The following is an 18141-nucleotide window of genomic DNA, read 5'->3' on the forward strand; positions in this document are numbered from 1 at the left end:
AAACTGAGTGGGGTCCAAGGGGTTCCCCCTCTTTGGAGGCCAGTAAACACATTGTTAAGGTGCCATTCTTTCCTCTGCCGTCCTCCCTGCCCAAGAGCTCAAACCCATGCCCTGTATGACCCTGTTTCTCGTCTTCCTCTGTAGACCTGCTTCCTTATAATTAGAGTGAAGGAGCAAATCTTTTTTACTCTTTCACTGGGAACTACATGGCAAGTGTAGGGAGTTTCCAAGGGTTTCTCATGAACGGGAAAGCATGTGAGTTCCAAGTGTAGCACTTTCACCTTTGTTCTTTGTTCCCTTGGGCCCCAGGGATGAAGTCTTTGTGGAGTAAGCAGCTAGAAGAACAGATAGTGAGTTGAATTCACCTCAGCTGTTGTAGTTGAGTACATGGCAAACGGTGTGCGGTATAGAAACTGAAGACTCTCATACCTTTTTTAGGGCATAAAAATGCTGGGATCTTTTGATATACTGTCATCTTGAAGTAGGGGCAGGGAGTGAAATTGGTCAGAAAGTAATCACTCCAGGTAAGGTATTGATGACGGGGAGCTAAAGGATTATGAATATACTTAACTGCTAGGTTCTTTGTCAACACATCGTTACAGAAATTGGTCTTCTCAGTTGCATGTCCAGTGTTTTCTTTTATTATTGGAGATGGTACTGCATGAAAATAAGCTGAATTGTAGATATCTTTTTCTTTTTGAAGTGCAAATGGTTATCAAAACCTACCTTTTAATGGCATTACTACTGCATTGCTGTTATATTGTTTGAAGTGTTAGTGCTCCCCTTTCCTTCAGACCTTGGTTTTGCTTCTTAGGTTGCACGTCTTCAAAAAATCCCTGATGGTGACAATGAGACAATGATTCCTGTACTGTCTTCAAAGAAAGCAAGTGAATTGCCAGTTGATGAAGTTGCAAGCATTCTGCAAGTAAGTGATTTTTGTGTCTCTTAAGAATGCAGTGATGTTACCAAACAATAAGCTTGAAACTTCTTAAGGACAGATGTTGTCATTGACGGTCTATGCATTACCATGCAGTTTGATGTTAACTTATTAACTGTTGTCTACTAAAAACATACTGATTTTTAAATTGTTACTTGAAATGCTCTAGTCTAACGTTTTCAAAACAATCAGGTTTTTGGACAGGGGGATGAAATTCAACTTAAAAACGGTCAGATTTTTATATGCTTTGAAGAGTGCTTTTGGTTAATAAAACTCCTAGAGTCAATGTTCCTATAAAATTCAGTTCTGTTTTCCAGAGCTATTGCTGCCATTTCTTTAAGGGATCCTTAATGGATTTAATTTATTTTGGTAGCCTCCATTTCAAGTGAAGGAACAAGATTGAGAAATCTACTCATTGACAGATTTATGAACCATTGAATCTGAGTTAATTTTCATGATAGATGGTCTGGTTTAATTTTCTGTATGCTTGACTGTTGGAGGAGTACACCCTGATGAATGTTGGTCACTGACAACTGAAGACTTTGAAGCTGTTGCTGTGTTATTTGGCTGAGAACTCCTGACAGAATCCTCGGGAGTCTGAACTGTGCCCACAGTTTGGCTCGCTGAAGGGTTTTCTGCAAGGAAGATCAAGAGTCATTTAGAGATGTGAAACAGCATCTGCTTCTGTTGTTCTTCTGTGAATTTTTTTGTTGAAGTACTCTTAAGTACTGCCAAATTGAGTTTTAAAATAGTGGTTAGTTAGCTTTTACTGTCATACAACATTAGTATCGAGCCTGTCTTTCTGATGTTGGCCAAACATTTATAATCAGAGGGTATAGATTTTGGTGTTGGAATTTATTTTGAAGTCTAGCAGCTTATCAGTGTAATTTCTGACTGTGTTCTTCTTGCATATTTTAATAGGCTAATCTTCAAAATGGCTTAAAAAACTGTGAAGTTTGTCATAGACGGGCATTCCATGGATGGAATGAATTTGATATTAGTGAAGATGAACCACTGTGGAAAAAATACATTTCCCAGGTTAAGATTTTTGTCCTTTTTGTTTTTTGGTTTTATTGTGTGTCAGTCATTTTGCTCTTTATTACTTTGCTTTCATGGGCATGAACATATTCTCATAAAAGCTGGGACGCTGTAATAGAAATAGAAATTGCAACTTCTATGATTTATATGTAATTTACCTATTGATCTGTTCTTGAATGTGTGTTCATAACTAGCCTGAAGGCTGGAGAAGCAGGATAAAGTTCCCTGTAGGAACATGGGCTCGAGCATGAGTCGCACAAAGGTCAGACAGAAATGCTTGTGGCTGGTAGGCATTTAAATGGGACATGAAGGATGAATAACTTTATAGACAAAGGACATTTTAAAAAGCAAAACCGCTGCCATTGAACTGAGGGTGGGGATGGGGCCAGCCTCCATTCTGCTGTTGAGCAGAACTGGCAGAAGTCACATGTGAAGTTTTTCCTACCAGTGTGATTTATTATGTACATAGATGAGACGGTGCAGGTTCTCAAAATGGTGTGGAAGTGTCACTGCTTCCTCCTGCCCTCCCCTGCCACCCGGCTCCACAAACCATTTACAGCATCTTTTCGCACAGAAGATTTTTCTAAAGAATTTGTAATGTTAAAAGTTTTAGTCAATGTTTCCTGCACCTCATCTGAGCAGCAGGGCAGTTAAGATCTAGAGTAAACCCTGGAGTAATAGACAGCTGTTTCTAGAGGAACTGTTTTACTTGGGAGTGACTAAATGATCCTTGGCGCTCTGCTGATGGTAGCAGTGGGAACATCATCACGTACTAGCTGACCTCTGCAATCAGTGCTTTATTTTCCCATGTGTGGTGTCAAATTAGTCAGATATATCAGAACACTTCTAAAGCATGTTAACCAAGTCTATTTTAGGTAGGATTTTTTAAGATACATATTTGGTTTGAATGTGCTTATCATATGTGCTTTTAGAATGTTCTTTAACTGTAGGAATGTAATTTTTGGTAACATTTCTCAAAAAAACTGACCATGTTAGCATCCAGCTGTCATGTAGAACCAAGATAATTAATTATTTTGGCCATAGAAATCTGAAGAAAGCATATGATCTAAAAGGAAATCTTGCATCTCGTAAAACAAGAAATCATGAATTGAAATTAGGAAGTACCTTTCTGTCTTGATAGTGATCACTTGCTGGAAACAGAATCAGCCTGTTACCTCAAAGGCATTTTGAATATATTTCAGGCTTCTTTGTTTGTTTATGTGTCTTTAAACAAATACAGGAAATTATTCTTTTTGTCTTAAAAATGTGAATCAAGAAATGTAAGAAACAGTTTTTTCCTGCTATATATTGAATATACTCCATTCAAGGTCTGTGATATTAAAAAAAAAAATTAACCTCAAGTACTCAAATAAAATCTGAATTGTACAAAGTCAGATTTTGTTTGCAGTGGTAACCTAGAAATATTTTTATTATAGAATAATATGCTTCAAAAATAGATCAGATGTGCTTTGAGTGGGGGGCAAAATGATCTTACTGCAAGGAGTATTGCTGAATTACTGTTATGTTTCATTTCAGTTTAAGAATCCGCTTATTATGCTTCTCCTGGCATCTGCAGTCATCAGTGTTTTAATGCATCAGTTTGATGATGCTGTCAGTATCACTGTGGTAAGGAACTAAAATTTCATCTTCTTTGAGAGCACTGCAGAATGTGTGACCACATGTGCTTCAGTATCGCCTGAATGCCAGTGTGGGATGCGATCACTTGATTCCAGTTAATGAACTTGTTGTGTATGCTGTCATTAAATCTTAGGTTTGTAACTGGATTATGTGTGGTTTGACTTTTTTTTGGTGTGTTGTTTTTTTTTTTTTTTTTCCCTGACTGAGAGTAGTAATAAACATAAATACATCAGCAAATAATTATCTGGCTGCAACTTGCATCTTTACTCTTTAATTGGTTGAAACACCTGTCTAGGCATTTGTTCAGAGTAGCAATTTTTTGGTGTCTTCTATGTAATTTGTATTGTAAATTATGCTTTAATTTCAAATTGAAACCAACATAAGCCTTCTGTGAATTTACTTGAAAGATGTAATATTTTAAAATATGAAGAAGAAATGTAACGTGAACTCTTTAGAAATAGCAGAAGGAAGATAGAAGCTGAAATAATGAATTTTTGTAGAAGTTTGCAGTTAAATAGGGTGCTAAACTAGTGAGCAAATATAGTACTGCTAAACATTTGTCATTGCAAAAGACACAGTGATGAAAATTGTAATCTCTTCGACCTTTTTGGGGTGATAGGTGATAACTGAAAATTGGGATTTCTGAATTGGAATAACTGAAAATTGGGATCAGAGGCAAGTTCTAGCTGTATTTCTGGCTTGGCTGAACTCTGCACTCTTTATGTTGAGTTTTATTTTTGTAATTAACACAAGGTAACTTCAGGTTTACTCCTAACCCCTCTAATTCTCTCGAAAGAGTAGTTTACCGTGGAAGATAAACTATATGGCTTCTTTAAGAAAAAACATGCAATTTTGAATTTGAGTATGGTCTTAGTTTGGAATGATCTGTTGTGTTCATAGGTTGAATTTAGGTAAAATTCAAATTCAAAAAATTGTATTATGAAATGTATTTAATAGTTGTGGCTGAAAGTTGAATTATTTCCTGCTCTTCTTCCCTTGGTTAGTGCCTTTAAGTCCATTTCCCCTTGAGCAAGGCAACGAGAAAAGCATAGCTAGTGTAAGGGATTTTAATTTCTGCAATCTGTGCTACAGCCTGAGAAGGTATCTTTAACAGCCTTGTGAACACCGGTGGAGATGTCTTAAAATATTAGGAAAAAGTGTGGTTGAGTTAAAGCTCATCAATTGCGTTTTTGTATAACTTCTGAATAACCTACTACTCAGTCTTGTCATTCACGCCTACTTTTTCACCTAGTGAATATTTGGTTTGCTCCATTTTCAGATGGTAGTGCAGTTTTTCTGTGACTGTATATCTGTGCTCAGGGCCTTGGCGACAAAACTAATTTGCTGCAAAAGATCAATGACATATTTCTGCTGGTGGCAATGCTGGCTTGAGCAGCTTTTGCCATCTTTTTAGCTCTGCTGATACGAATGTATTGTAAAGCTTTTTAATCTGGACTGGGAGCTGATGAAGATTTAAAAAAAAATAATTACATACCTTTTCTCAAGTGGAGAATATTGGCTTCTTGGTGCAAGCTGTGGCATGTAGACGCAAGCTGAGACTTCTGAGGCTAGGAATGCAAAGCTGCGTCAGCGAGCATGAGCTGTAGAAGATAATACTGCCTCCAAAAGAAACAGATAATACTGTCTCCAAAAGAAACACGTGTAGTTGTGGTGGGAATACCTATGGAAAGAAGGAATATATATAGTTATTAACTAATACTGAGTTGAGAGGCTAACAGTATCACAAACAAGGCAGATTACAGGTTTTATCCTTGATTTAGTTAGAAGTTCAAGAACGTGTTTTTTTTTTTTCTTGGAAAATGGTAATTTTTTTTTAGTACTTACACTATGTACTTTAAAGGATTAATTAGTGGATGTTATGAAAGAAATCAGGGTAGCAATTTAATTTGAGTAACAAATTTGGGTAATGTAACAAAACACAATTTGGAGTGTAGGGGAAGATGACACTCCTTTATGCAAAATTGATCTCTGTTACTGCCTGTACGTCAGGCAGTACGTGACGTACATGATGTGTGCTTAAAAGCCACATGATGTTTATGTTGAAGTGTTGTGACCAGCACTGGGTGTGATACAGAGGACTAGGAAGGCCTGTTATTAAGGCCTTAGCACTTACCTTGGGTTATACCTAATGAGCAATTGGTTTAGCTTTTTTGTTTGGGATCTCTAGCATCTTGGCTGTTTAGGTTGTACTCAGTGTCCTGTCTCACTCCTTGGGAATCTTGGGCAGAGTTCCTCAATCTCATCTTCCTTTTCTCCATGTTGGAATATTTTATGGCTCCAGACCTGTGCTTCAGCTTGCTACCTTATCTCTAGTCTTCAGTTTATTCTTACTCTTCCTGTTGTTTGGTTATTTGACTGAAACCACATCGGTGAGGCTGTGTAGCAGTTAACACGACATCCCTAGGCTTTGCTCACAGACAACACCGTTCATTCTACATTCAGAGCAGTTTTTCTAGTTGTCACACGGATCTCTCTCCACTGCTGTTTCTTGCTCACAGTTTAGAAACAAGGAGCAGAGGAAGTTTTACTTCAAAATTGCTGTCTAGTCACTAATCTTATTTTTAGTCAAATCAGGTTATTGAGTTCGTGGGCATCACTAGAGCAGATATAAATAGATAATGGCATTGCTTTTAGAATCATAGAATCATTTAGGTTGGAAAAGCCTTTAAGATCATCAAGTCCAACCATTAACCTAACCCTGCCAAGTCCACCACTAAACCATGTCCCTGAGCATCACTTCCACATGTCTCTTAAATACCTTCCAGGACAGTTAGTCCACCACTTCCTGGGCAGCATGTTCCAATGCCTGACAAACCCTTTTGCTGAAGAACACTTTCCTAATGTCCAGTCTAAACCTTCCCTGGCACAACTTAAGACCATTTCCTCTTGTCGTGTCCCCTCGGAGAAGAGACCAACCCCCACCTTTCGGCAGCCTCCTTTCAGGGAGCTGTAGAGAGCGATCAGGTCTGCCCTCAGCCTCCTCTTCTCCAGGCTGAACACCCCCAGCTCCCTCAGCCGCTCCTCACGGGACTTGTGCTCCAGACCCTCCCCCAGCTCCGTTCCCTCCTCTGGACACGCTCCAGCCCCTCAGTGTCTTCCTTGCAGTGAGGGGCCCACCACTGAACACAGCACTTGAGGTGCAGCCTCACCAGTGCCCAGCACAGGGGCACAGTCACTGCCCTACTCCTGCTGACCACACTGTTCCTGACACAGGCCAGGATGCCATTGGCCTTGTTGGCCACCTGGGCACACGCTGGCTCATATTCAGCCCACTGTCGACCAACCCCCCAGGTCCTTTTCTGCCAGGCAGCTTTCCAGCCACTCATCCCCAAGCCTGTAGCGTTGCAGAGGGTGGTTGTTATCCCAAGTGCAGGACCCAGCACTTGGCCTTGTTGAACCTCATACAGCTGGCCTTTTCAACAGACCTAAGGGATACCGAGTGATTTCTGAGGATGAGAAAGTTTGTTTCCAAATCAGACTGTTAATTTGTAGTAACAGTAATGGCTGAACAAAACCAAAATGTGATCACTTGCTTTCGTGGCCGTTTGGAATTCTTTTATCTCACCCGCTGTTGTTTTCTTGCAGGCAATACTCATTGTTGTTACAGTTGCCTTCGTTCAGGTAAGGCAGCTGTTGTCCAAATAAGATTATTGCTTTTATGTAAACTCCTCTATTTATAGACTGAAGTGTTGTCTTGATGCATTGTGCTGAGAATGGTTGAGTAGAGAGTTCTGTGCTTTCATCCCAGTCTTTTGCCTCTTCTGAAGTGCATAATTTGTCCAGCTTTAACTACCTTGACATTTATGCATCTATGTTGGTATTATACTCAGCCATAAATGAGTACTTGTAAAGAAGCACTCAGAAGAAACAGTGTAGAAGTACTTAAAATATTTTAACCTCACGTAAAATAGATCTTGAAGATGTAGCTCTGGTTTCAATTTTGTACGCAAAAAAAGGTTGTCTTTAATTTGCTAAGTCATAAAAAAGTGTGTTTTCATTCTGGAAATACACAGCTTTACTCAGTATATGCCTAAACCAAAAGTGCTTTGTGTTTGTGCTTTATATCTTTCTTTACCTTAATTCTGGTATCTGTTTACTGAGTTAGAAATGAGTTGTATTACGTTAGTTCTTCAGGGACTAAGAGCATGAATACAGTATTTTTGATATTAACTTGTTAAACTGAGGAACTTAATCATGTATCTGATCCCTGAGGTTAGAAGCATTACTGCAAGTGTTACAAAGCTGAAGACATTGAAGGAAAATGCAAAGGACCTCTGCTATTCTTTCAGAAGAACCACATGTAGGCAAATCTGTAAATTTTTCAGTGTTTGGACCATATTTGCTTTTGAAAATACCTAATATAGAACTGTTGAAGGGCATCTCTTGTCTTATTGCTTGGAATATTACTTTAGTACAACTTTACTTATAAGATAAACTTCACTAGATATGGGTGTATCTTATTGTTGTTTAACTTCTGACTGTTTTAAAAATACCTGCTTTATTTTTTTTAATGTCTCTGTAGGAGTACAGATCAGAAAAATCTCTAGAAGAGCTTAGTAAACTTGTGCCTCCAGAATGCCATTGGTATGTTATTGTCTGTCCTTGCAATCCTAAATTAAGTCATATGAAGTTTAATCCAAAATGAATAAATGAAAAAGATTTTACTGAATGTATTGCCTTAGTATTAAGCTCTTATGCGGACGTAGAACATGCTTTGCTTTGCTTTTCCTCATTTTAAAGATTGCTCTATGAACCTTAAAAAGGTTACTCCGCATTGTTGCCCCTCTGATCCCTTCAAATGATTCTACTGATGTATAACTTCTAAGGAACAAGCAGCACATTAGAAATAATGCTTTGCCGAAACCGGTAATACTGCAGTGCGTAGCCAGCAGTGTGAATGCTCAGAGAAAATGCCAGAGAAGACATTCTTACTGCTCTTTGTGTTTTTACCTGCAGTGTACGAGAAGGCAGGGTGGAACACACACTTGCAAGAGATTTAGTCCCAGGTGATACAGTCTGCCTGTCAGTTGGAGACAGAGTCCCAGCTGATCTACGGTTGTTTGAGGTATATACCTAGGATTGCTTTAATATTTGATAACTTTTCTTTTTGTGGGGCAGAGGGGAAAAGAAGATAACCAGTGAATACTGAAATGCACTGTTATTGTTTGGAATTCACAATTATTTAAATGGAAAATCTGAAATCATTACTTCCCAAATGTAATCACACATTCTTTACAATATATGTAGTTGCTTATTGTAGAGTAATGAATTTTCCAATTTTATGCAGTAATGCATTCTTGAAAATTTAGCTGAATACTTTGTCCTCAATGTTAAGCATGTAAAATGATTGTTCTCAGGCTGAATGATGAGATATTTTGGCAGCTGGCTGCAGGTGTTTGAGTCTTTATTTGCGTTAATCTTTAGGGTATACTTTAAGTGTTTTTTGATAATGAATATTTTAAAAAAATTATTAATTGTGAAATTGTGCCCACATGTAATCTTTTCTCTGACACTTTCATCAGTGTGTGTTGCTGTATCTTCTAGTTTGCTGAATATTTGATAACATTAGCGCTGCTGGAAATGCCTGAGTTGAAGCAAGAGCATTGTAATAGTACTTGCAGATTCACTAACAATGAAAAGGAATGTATGTATGTTCGTCTTGCTTATTTTGATGATTTTGCTTGAATAATGCCATGTTACCTTTCTGTCAGATTGGGCATCCTCAGGTTGCCCGATATCTGGGCTATCTATCATGCTACAGTAATTTCTGGATACGATGGAGCTGTATATCCAGTATATCCATGGTTGATACTGGATTAATCTGTTTTCATTTTATAGGCAGTCTAAACAAGCTAGTTTATAAGACAAATTTCTGGCGTTCTTGAGAAATTTGTCTGGATCATCTGTTGTTATTGCGTGCAGCGAGTACTTGGGTGGGTTTGTTTTTTGTGACTGTAAACACTCTGTCTTTCCCTCGGCACTTGTGCAGTCTCCACGTTGATATGGAACTGCTGTTGCAGCAGCATCTACTTTCTTGCTCAGAAGCTTGCAGCATGGTCGGACCTCTTACAAAGCAGACACGGAATTACAAGTTTCTCAGCTGTCTGTAGCCCTTCAACCGATGAAAATGTGGTCTCTCCTTATCTCAACTACTCTTACAGATTATTTGAAAATAAGAGCCTGTCATCTTAGTTTCATCTGGTCTATACCGGCCATTGTTACAGGGCTGTGGTGTTGAACATTAGATGGAGATTGTCTTTTCAGGGAAAGATCTAGATCTCTTCTGGTAATTCTGACTGATGCTGTCCTAGAAAATTGTAGAACTGGTAATTAGTCACTATTTACTTTCTGAAGCCTTTCGTATACGGTGAGAAATTTCTTCTCCATTTTAATCTTGCAGGGGCAATCTTGTTTGCAAGACTGTGTTTAAAGACCTTTTCTGGCCTAAGTTTTCTGTATGTTAATGAGTTGTCCAACAAGTTCTACGGTAATCTTCTCTATAGCCAGAATATTACATCTAGAACTAACAGACCTATAACAGTGTAGACTTTAAACACAATTCTTTTTGGTAGTGATGATAAATGTTTCGGACCTCATGGCTAAATCTGAACAGTAGCAAAGTGGCATCTTCATCCTGTTTCAGCTTGGATTCTGAGGAATACGTCGCAAATAAAAAAATCCCTGTACAGCTTTCTGGAGTTAATTGTTCCTTATGGCTTTGACTGGAGAGTCATTGTAGATTTTGGCAAGTGTCCCTTTTCTTTTATTGATACAGCATCTATCTTTTGAAAGAGGGTACTGCACTGGTAACTATTTGAGAGAATAGTAGGAATTAGAGGGATTTGACCTCTCAGAAAGCACTTTAGTAAAGGTACTATCCTCTTTTAACATTGACTAAATTATTTTTGATCTAGCAGCCTGTGTTCATTTTGTTGTCCAGCTAATACTGGAGTGCATCAGAGCTATCATGCCACTTGAAAAACCAACAAAACACAACACCAAAAAACCTCAGTTTGAACCTCAGAGTGATCTGCTGTAGTGTGGTGGTAGAGAGTGTGATGTAACTGATTCTTGCTTGCTCCTTGCAAGTGATATTCTTTCAAAGAGTTTTGGCAATTGAGTTTTATTATGCATCCTTTAACGCTGTTTTTCTTGAGAAGGTTATCTTGAAATTTAGTGCTATGGTCACCAACAGTGGTTTTATCCTTTTTAATAATGCAAAATTATTTTACTTAAATTTTGTGAGCAGAATTTTATGATTCAGTCTTTGGCGCTGTTCAAGACCATTAAAGTCAATATGTTAAGATGTATGAATTGATATTACCTGGGGAAAGATATTTCTCTTAATTTTATCTTTTGATAAGTTGTTTTTTGGATTGTATTTATAAAACACACTTTACTTTCTCAATCTATAAACTCATTAATACAGAATAATTCAGTTTTAGCTTTCCTTCTCTAACTACTCCTACATGCTACCCTAAAAACTACAAAAATTAAACCTAAACCAAGAAAAAGGCAGTTTCTGGTCCTCTAGTCTACGTGACTGTTGCCTGAATAGCATTTTTCTTACAGAGAATTTGTGAACAAAAAACAGTGTATGAAACATGGTTCTTGTTAGCGAGTTTTTAATGGACCATGGTAGGAGGAAGTGGTCAGAGGAAGAGTTCATAGGATTATATGTACATACACTTGCATTCCCAGTTAATTATTTTATTTGGTGACAGAATGCATCACAGTCGCAACCTCTTGGAAGTTTTGGAGAAAAACAATCGTGAACATAGAATTATGAGGAAACTTTGAGTCTTGAAATGAGAGCTTGTTGCATTGCTGCAATAGTCCAGGAGTGCGTGTTGTTTTCTTAATCCCTAAAACATGGTTGATAATTAACACAGCTTCTTAACGTGTGAATACATTGGATGTATTTTTAATGGTCAAAATGGGGAAGCTTCTATTAACACTTCCAACTACTTACAAAAGATTGGCATGCTTTTTGCTTATTTTGTTTTCAAAGGCTGTGGACCTTTCTATTGATGAATCCAGTCTCACGGGTGAGACAGCTCCTTGCTCTAAATCTACGACTCCTCAGCCAGCAGCAACCAATGGAGACCTTACTTCTAGGAGCAATATTGCTTTCATGGGAACATTGGTCAGATGTGGAAAAGCAAAGGTAAAGCTCTTATTGATAGCGAAGAATATGTTCCATGTTTCAGCTGTTTGAAGGCAGTTCTTCTTATTAATCTGTCAGTTGAGAAATGTATGCATATATTAATGACTGCATATATTTTGAGTCTTCTGAAACAATAGAAATGGAATAGAAATAGAAATTTTTACTGGAAATATGAAAGACTACTGTGATACACTGCAAGGCTTTTTCTCATTGGTGCTTTTTCCAGACACCAGTTTAAAAAGAAAATTAACCTAGGCCCAGAAGAGCTTAAAATTGTAGGGAGCAGATGATGTGAAACTCTTCTGGCTAGGATATGGTGTTTTTCTTCCAGAACTACAGTCACGTCTTTGAAAAATCTGTAACCGAAAATGCAGTTGTGGCAAGTGTTAGATAGGTGTTACCTTATTTAAGTGTTGTTACTGGTAGTTACTAAATACTTCAGCAGTGCACAAAACAGCAATTTGTTTCACTGAGGCAAAATGATTTTTAGCAAAAATATTCCCTACTCATGCCAAGAATTAATTTTATAAACAAAGCTAACAAAATCATAGCAGGATAAATGGCACTTGACCACTGGTTGAGTCAAAGCTGTCAAGAGCAACCAGTAACATTAAAATCAAACTTCAGATTTGAATTGGCTTTTTTTTTTTTTTTTAGGGCATAGTTATTGGAACAGGAGAAAACTCTGAATTTGGGGAGGTTTTCAAAATGATGCAAGCAGAAGAGGTAAGAGTGAATATTTAGAAGCAAAGACGTGTTTTGTAAGTGTTTATTTAATTCATTAAAACTTTGAATTTGTTCCATAGGAACTTAGTTAAACTTAATTACATTGCTTTTAATATTTTTCTTTCCTCTAGTGAAAAAAATCTTAGCTCTTGAACATGAAAGTAGTAATTCAATTCAGTGGAACCAAATAGCCATAGCTGACCTAAAAATATTAACTGTGAAAATAATATCCTGAACCTGTTCAGTGGAACAAATCTCACTGCAATTTGTGGAAATATATTTTTTTCAAATGGAACTACATTTGAGCAAAAGAAATTTGTGTGACAGATTTGTGGGCTGCATGCGCAGGACAATGTTTTCCCTTGATTAGCAGACTACTTTAGGGTGATGTGTGTGTCTCCCGCTGCTTCATGATCTCCACCTTACCCTTTTATAAGTGGTGTTTGATTCTTATATATCAAACTCCCACTGTGATTTTTCTTTATTGCACTACACTGATCCACATGGGAATTCAGATTCTTGAATGGTTTGTATATCTAGGGCCTTCTAGCTGCTTCTCTGGCTGCCTGAGCTGTGTAGGATTATAAGGAGACACTCTGTCTTCAGCTGTCAGGACATGATCAGGCCCCATATATTTACATTTCGGAAGTCTGTCAAAACAGAGCAACTAAGGGCAGTAAATGTGTCAGCCAGGAGTTCATCACCAAGCTCATGTTGTTAGTTGCAGTGTCTCACTACACCTTTCAAGGGAATACTGCTGTCCGGTCACCGAAGTAGAACTTGCTTTGATGCACATGTGAGGAAAATATGATCATATGTTCAATAATACTTAGTTTGTATCATAACATGTATAATTATTAGTGAAAAACAAACAAACAAAACCCCAAAAAAACCCAAAACACAAAAAGCAAACCAAGAAAAAGAAGCCTATGTGAGCATTCTACACAAAAAACATTCTGAAATATCAGTTTTGTAGGGATATTTTTGATGTTTATATTACGGAAAACTCATTTAGAAGTGTATTTTCAAAATAAGAGTGATTCAGGCTCGATTCCAGCTTTCTCATAGAGACTACTCACTTTGTGCATAATATGTGAACAAACATGTTTTTGCAATGATTCTGTCTTCTTTTTTTCCCTATGCTTTCTATACTGTAGTCCACCACGTATTGTTGTTAAAAAACCCCAAACTTACTGTCATCCAGTATAAAAATGCACTTTCCTGCTTTTTTTCAATTAAATTTTTTGCTTTGTGTCCCCTTCTTCTTTCTATGATTTCTTTTTTTTTTTTGGGACACTAGATAGTCTGAATATTTCTATTGTTTTCTATTTGGTTAAATTAAATTTTCTTCTGATGATTAGCAAATTCCTTTTGAGATATAATTGCCCTTCCAGGGCTGTAATGCCTTTGTCTGAGGCATAAAAACTGAGTTTTTATTCTTACTATCAAGACCTTTTCAGTCTTAGAAGTGTTGCAGTAGCTATTAGCCACTGTGATTTGATTTTTTTTTTTTAAATAAAATCTTTGATATGACCTTTTGTATTAGATTTGCTGTAGACATCACAGAGCTCCCAAAGAATATATCTAATAAATTTTTCATTTCACTGAAGTGTTCTTGAATCTTCTTGAATTCTACACAAGAATGGAGCAGAGTACACTGTTTTCACAAAGTAAATATCTGGAAACATAGGGTATAACTACAGCTTATTCATTGTCAGTGTCTTGAAATTTCCACATCTGAATTAATATGAGGTACAGTTCATGCTTTTTAACCTGTGCTTAACTGTTGCATGTTTACCATTCATCAAGGCTCCAAAGACACCTCTGCAGAAGAGCATGGATCTCTTGGGAAAGCAACTTTCCTTGTATTCCTTTGGTATAATAGGTAAGAGAATTTATGTAAAACAATTATTATGTAATGGAAATTAATGTGTAGGCTTGGGAAAATGCAAGGCATGATCTCTTTTTTTAAGGTATTTTGGTTCTTTACTTAATTGGTCACTTTGAGTTCATGCCACTAATCATCTAAAGATTACTAATGTGACATAACTTCCATCATAAGGATGTTTACTTGCTTCTTCCTGCAAATACTTTTCTGACTTTTTGTCCTCTAAATGCTTCCTTTTAAATTGCAGTGTGTCTTGTATTCTGGTTCAAGATATACGTGAGTGAGTACCTCACTGTTAGTATGGTTGGGCAACTTAACTGGCAGAAACTTTCTTCACCTTTTCCATATTAATGGAATCATGCTTTGACAGGGAATGAAATAAGTTTTTTATAGATAAGACAATGATAAGCTTTGGTTTGGCTATTTGAGTTGTTCCCATGAGGCTACAGTACGTGCTGGCTTTATATTTATGCTGACAACTATTTTCTTTATAGGAGTTATTATGCTGGTTGGCTGGTTGCAAGGAAAGCATATCCTTGATATGTTCACAATTGGAGTGAGGTAAGAGTTTTGTCTTGAACTAGTGTAGATCGTGCATTACAGCAAGTGTCTGAAAGCCAGTGACGTACATTGTAATACACTTGCACACAGACTGCACTGTTACGTTCACCTAAGTAATTCAAAACAAAAACAGACTTTGTGCTGTAAAAAAGCAAATTTATGCTCATTTTTAGTGATAGTGTGTTCTTGTCAATCTCTTAAACGGTGGATTTGTATGGTGATTCCTGTGTGTCTTGTGGAAGATCTGCAAACAGACAGCAGAGTTGTACGTTTTGAGTTTCCGTCACTGAATAAATGAAGTAAATGTAATTTTGTAAGTGGCATCAGACAAAACTAAGTTATTGCAAGCCTTGTCGTGCAGCTGATTAGCTCATTTTCCAGCATATTATGGAAACTTAATCCCAGGGTGTTGTCTGCTGAGAACAACACTGGATTTACATGCTCTATCTCTGTGCTCTTAGAAGTTGCTGAGTTGCTAATTACATGGACAGTGCCTGAGGTAGAAGTGTTTCTTTAAATGACAGGATCAGACCACAGGTTTACCCTTTTGGGGAGAGGGGGAAAAAAAGCACCAGGAATGAGTTACTCTAATCTTGTTAATATTGTTACCGGGTTTTTTTATTTGTTTGCTTTTTAAATGACCTTCTGTGCCATTCCTGCACTTGGCTAGCTGCCACATTGTGATCTGGGAGTGACAGCTGTGGATCAGTGGTCACCTGAAACGATTGCATTTCCTTGTTCTGTTTAGTGCTGACTACACTTATTCTTCACAATCTGGGCTGCTTGGCACAGGACTAATGAGTGTTTTGTGTAGGCAGAACAGATGTACAGTTTATTTGTACCTCCCTCCCCACAACTTTTCTTCATAATTTTGCATATATAATGAGTAGAAACATGGTAAGTTACTGCATATTGTTACTGTCTTCAGTGTGTATCTTACCGAAAGGTATACAACTGGAATCAAACAGCAGCTGCTTCCTTTCACTTTTAACCTCAGTGAAGAGACAGCGACAGCAACTATGTTCTGAAGTGTAACTGTACCGTTCCTGTGTGTTCATCTATGACATTCTGCTACAAGATTTGTATCTTCACTTTCATTACAGTTTGGCTGTAGCTGCAATCCCTGAAGGACTCCCAATTGTGGTAACAGTGACACTGGCCCTGGGTGTGATGAGGATGGTGAAGAAACGGGCTATTGTAAAAAAACTGCCTATTGTTGAAACTTTAGGTATGACTAGACTAACTTAAAGGTAGTATTTTGATATAAATGTTAAGAAATCAATACAAATACTGATGATAATGGTTAAAATAAAGCAGGTACGCTTATTCTGCTGGCAGTGTGGTGTTGTCTTTAAAACACTTCTGTAGTGAATGCATTTCACGGAGTTAGAATTCAGTTCCATGTTGTTGTGGGCCCTCTGATTGCTCTTTTTAACAGAAATAAATGGCCTGTCAGTTAATAGCACGTCACACTAGCAGTACTCTAAACTGTGTGAATGGTTGGATGTATGTAGTAGTCTTTATACTTGTTCGCTGTAACATGTTCTTGTTAAATGAGACTTGTAAAATGTGTTTTAAACTACATTTTTGCTGTAAATTCAGGAATGATATTATGACACTTGGAAACAATTCCAAGTTTCAATATTAGAAAAACTTGGTAAACATCCCGAAGGTGCATTACGATATGCTGCTCATATTAAGATATAAAATAATTTAAAATCATTGAAGCTTAAACATTCTGTACGCAGTTTGGCATGAAACATGTAAAGCACAGGACATGGAAAATAAAAAGAAATACTAAGTTAAATAATTTTCTTGCATTTTAATTTCTTTTTGCATCTGAAGATTGGAAATGTTTTTTGCAATGCCTCTAGCAGAGTTGCATTAGTGTTGCAAGGTTTTCTGTTGCTTCAGTAATTCTACTATCATGTCCAAAAATTTCATGATACTGCAATGGTCTTTCAAACTACTTTGGGTTTTTTTGAGTTAAAAAGGCATATACAGATTTCACATTTCTGTAATCTTTTCAATCTTAATAAAATTTGCAGGTTAAGTAGTAGTTGTGTGACTGAGGTGTGGCTCAGTGCTAGATAGTTGTGCTTCTTGATAAAGAAGAGTGACGGCTGTAAAGCAAGCTCTTGACTTTCCTCCTTACCAGGAGCTGCAGTGGAGATTTCAGTAATACAGGCTGAGATACAGCAGAGTAAATCAGAGAGGTAGTGAATGGAGGAGTTGTGAATTTGGGATTTTTACTTAGTTTTTTTGGTTCATTGGGCAAACTTGCAAAGAACCTTGTACAGCTATTCTTTAATAGTTGAGAATTGGCTCTTTGTAAAATTCTGGGGTTTTTTCAGCTGCTGCAGTATTACTAGAAATTTGCTAGTCTTGAATATTTTTGTTGTTGTTAGTTACTCTCATTCTATTCAAGCATTGTCTTATAAATGTTAATTGCTTATTTCAGGTTGTTGCAACGTAATTTGTTCAGATAAAACTGGAACTCTGACAAAGAATGAAATGACTGTTACTCATATTTTTACTTCAGATGGGCAGCATGCTGAGGTACGTAGTGAGACTCTGTCAGACTTTAATTTTCCTTTTTACTTCATTGTGTGTCTTGGCTGAAACACGCTTGAGTATACTGCAGGTAAAGCATCAGTTAAGAAAGCATGAATCTGTAGCACCAACTTCCTGTTCCTCAACTTCCAGCTAATTCTGTTCTTCAGTTCACTTAGTATTGCAGCCTTTGAGCTGTGTTTTCCAAGCTGCCTTTGGTTGTAGAAGAGGTTTTTTTTGTACAAAATGTTAAGTTCTTCTATGTCTTGATAGCTGTAGGTCACAATAAAATACATGCTGATATAAAATACAAAGACAAGTTGAGAGATTGTGGTTTTTCTTCAGTACAGAAAGCTGAGGCTTTTTTTGCTGTTGCAGGTGCTTAAAAATAAAATGTGCATGTTGGAAACATTTAAAATAGGGATATCCAGTTTTTGGCTAAAAGTCAGCGTATTATGTGAACCCTTCATACTGAGTGTGTACTGTCATTCTTGCTTTGGCATAATGGATGGATTTGGAAGGAGGAGCAGGATGTGAAACAGTGGTGGTTGAGGTTGGGGAGTTGCTGCAAAGATTGAAGTACATGCACAAAGGAGAAGCAAAAGCAGCAGG

At 37.3% G+C, this 18141-nt stretch overlaps 1 protein-coding gene across 1 annotated transcript in view; it reads left to right on the forward strand.

The window, feature by feature from the left end:
• Positions 1-820: 820 nt before the first annotated feature.
• LOC104505891 (calcium-transporting ATPase type 2C member 1) overlaps positions 821-18141 on the forward strand; it is a 24204-nt gene continuing 6883 nt past the window's right edge. The window contains exons 1-12 of the mRNA XM_010146648.1: positions 821-925; positions 1859-1975; positions 3512-3601; positions 7220-7255; positions 8157-8218; positions 8591-8699; positions 11646-11801; positions 12459-12527; positions 14337-14412; positions 14910-14976; positions 16080-16204; positions 17438-17535. Of these exons, the coding sequence (XP_010144950.1) occupies positions 857-925; positions 1859-1975; positions 3512-3601; positions 7220-7255; positions 8157-8218; positions 8591-8699; positions 11646-11801; positions 12459-12527; positions 14337-14412; positions 14910-14976; positions 16080-16204; positions 17438-17535 (1074 nt within the window). The 5' untranslated portion in view covers positions 821-856. The remainder of the gene's footprint in view (positions 926-1858; positions 1976-3511; positions 3602-7219; positions 7256-8156; positions 8219-8590; positions 8700-11645; positions 11802-12458; positions 12528-14336; positions 14413-14909; positions 14977-16079; positions 16205-17437; positions 17536-18141) is intronic.

This window comes from Eurypyga helias, unplaced genomic scaffold (genome assembly GCF_000690775.1).
Source record: "Eurypyga helias isolate BGI_N326 unplaced genomic scaffold, ASM69077v1 scaffold5242, whole genome shotgun sequence".
In the NCBI taxonomy this organism is placed as follows: domain Eukaryota; kingdom Metazoa; phylum Chordata; class Aves; order Eurypygiformes; family Eurypygidae; genus Eurypyga; species Eurypyga helias.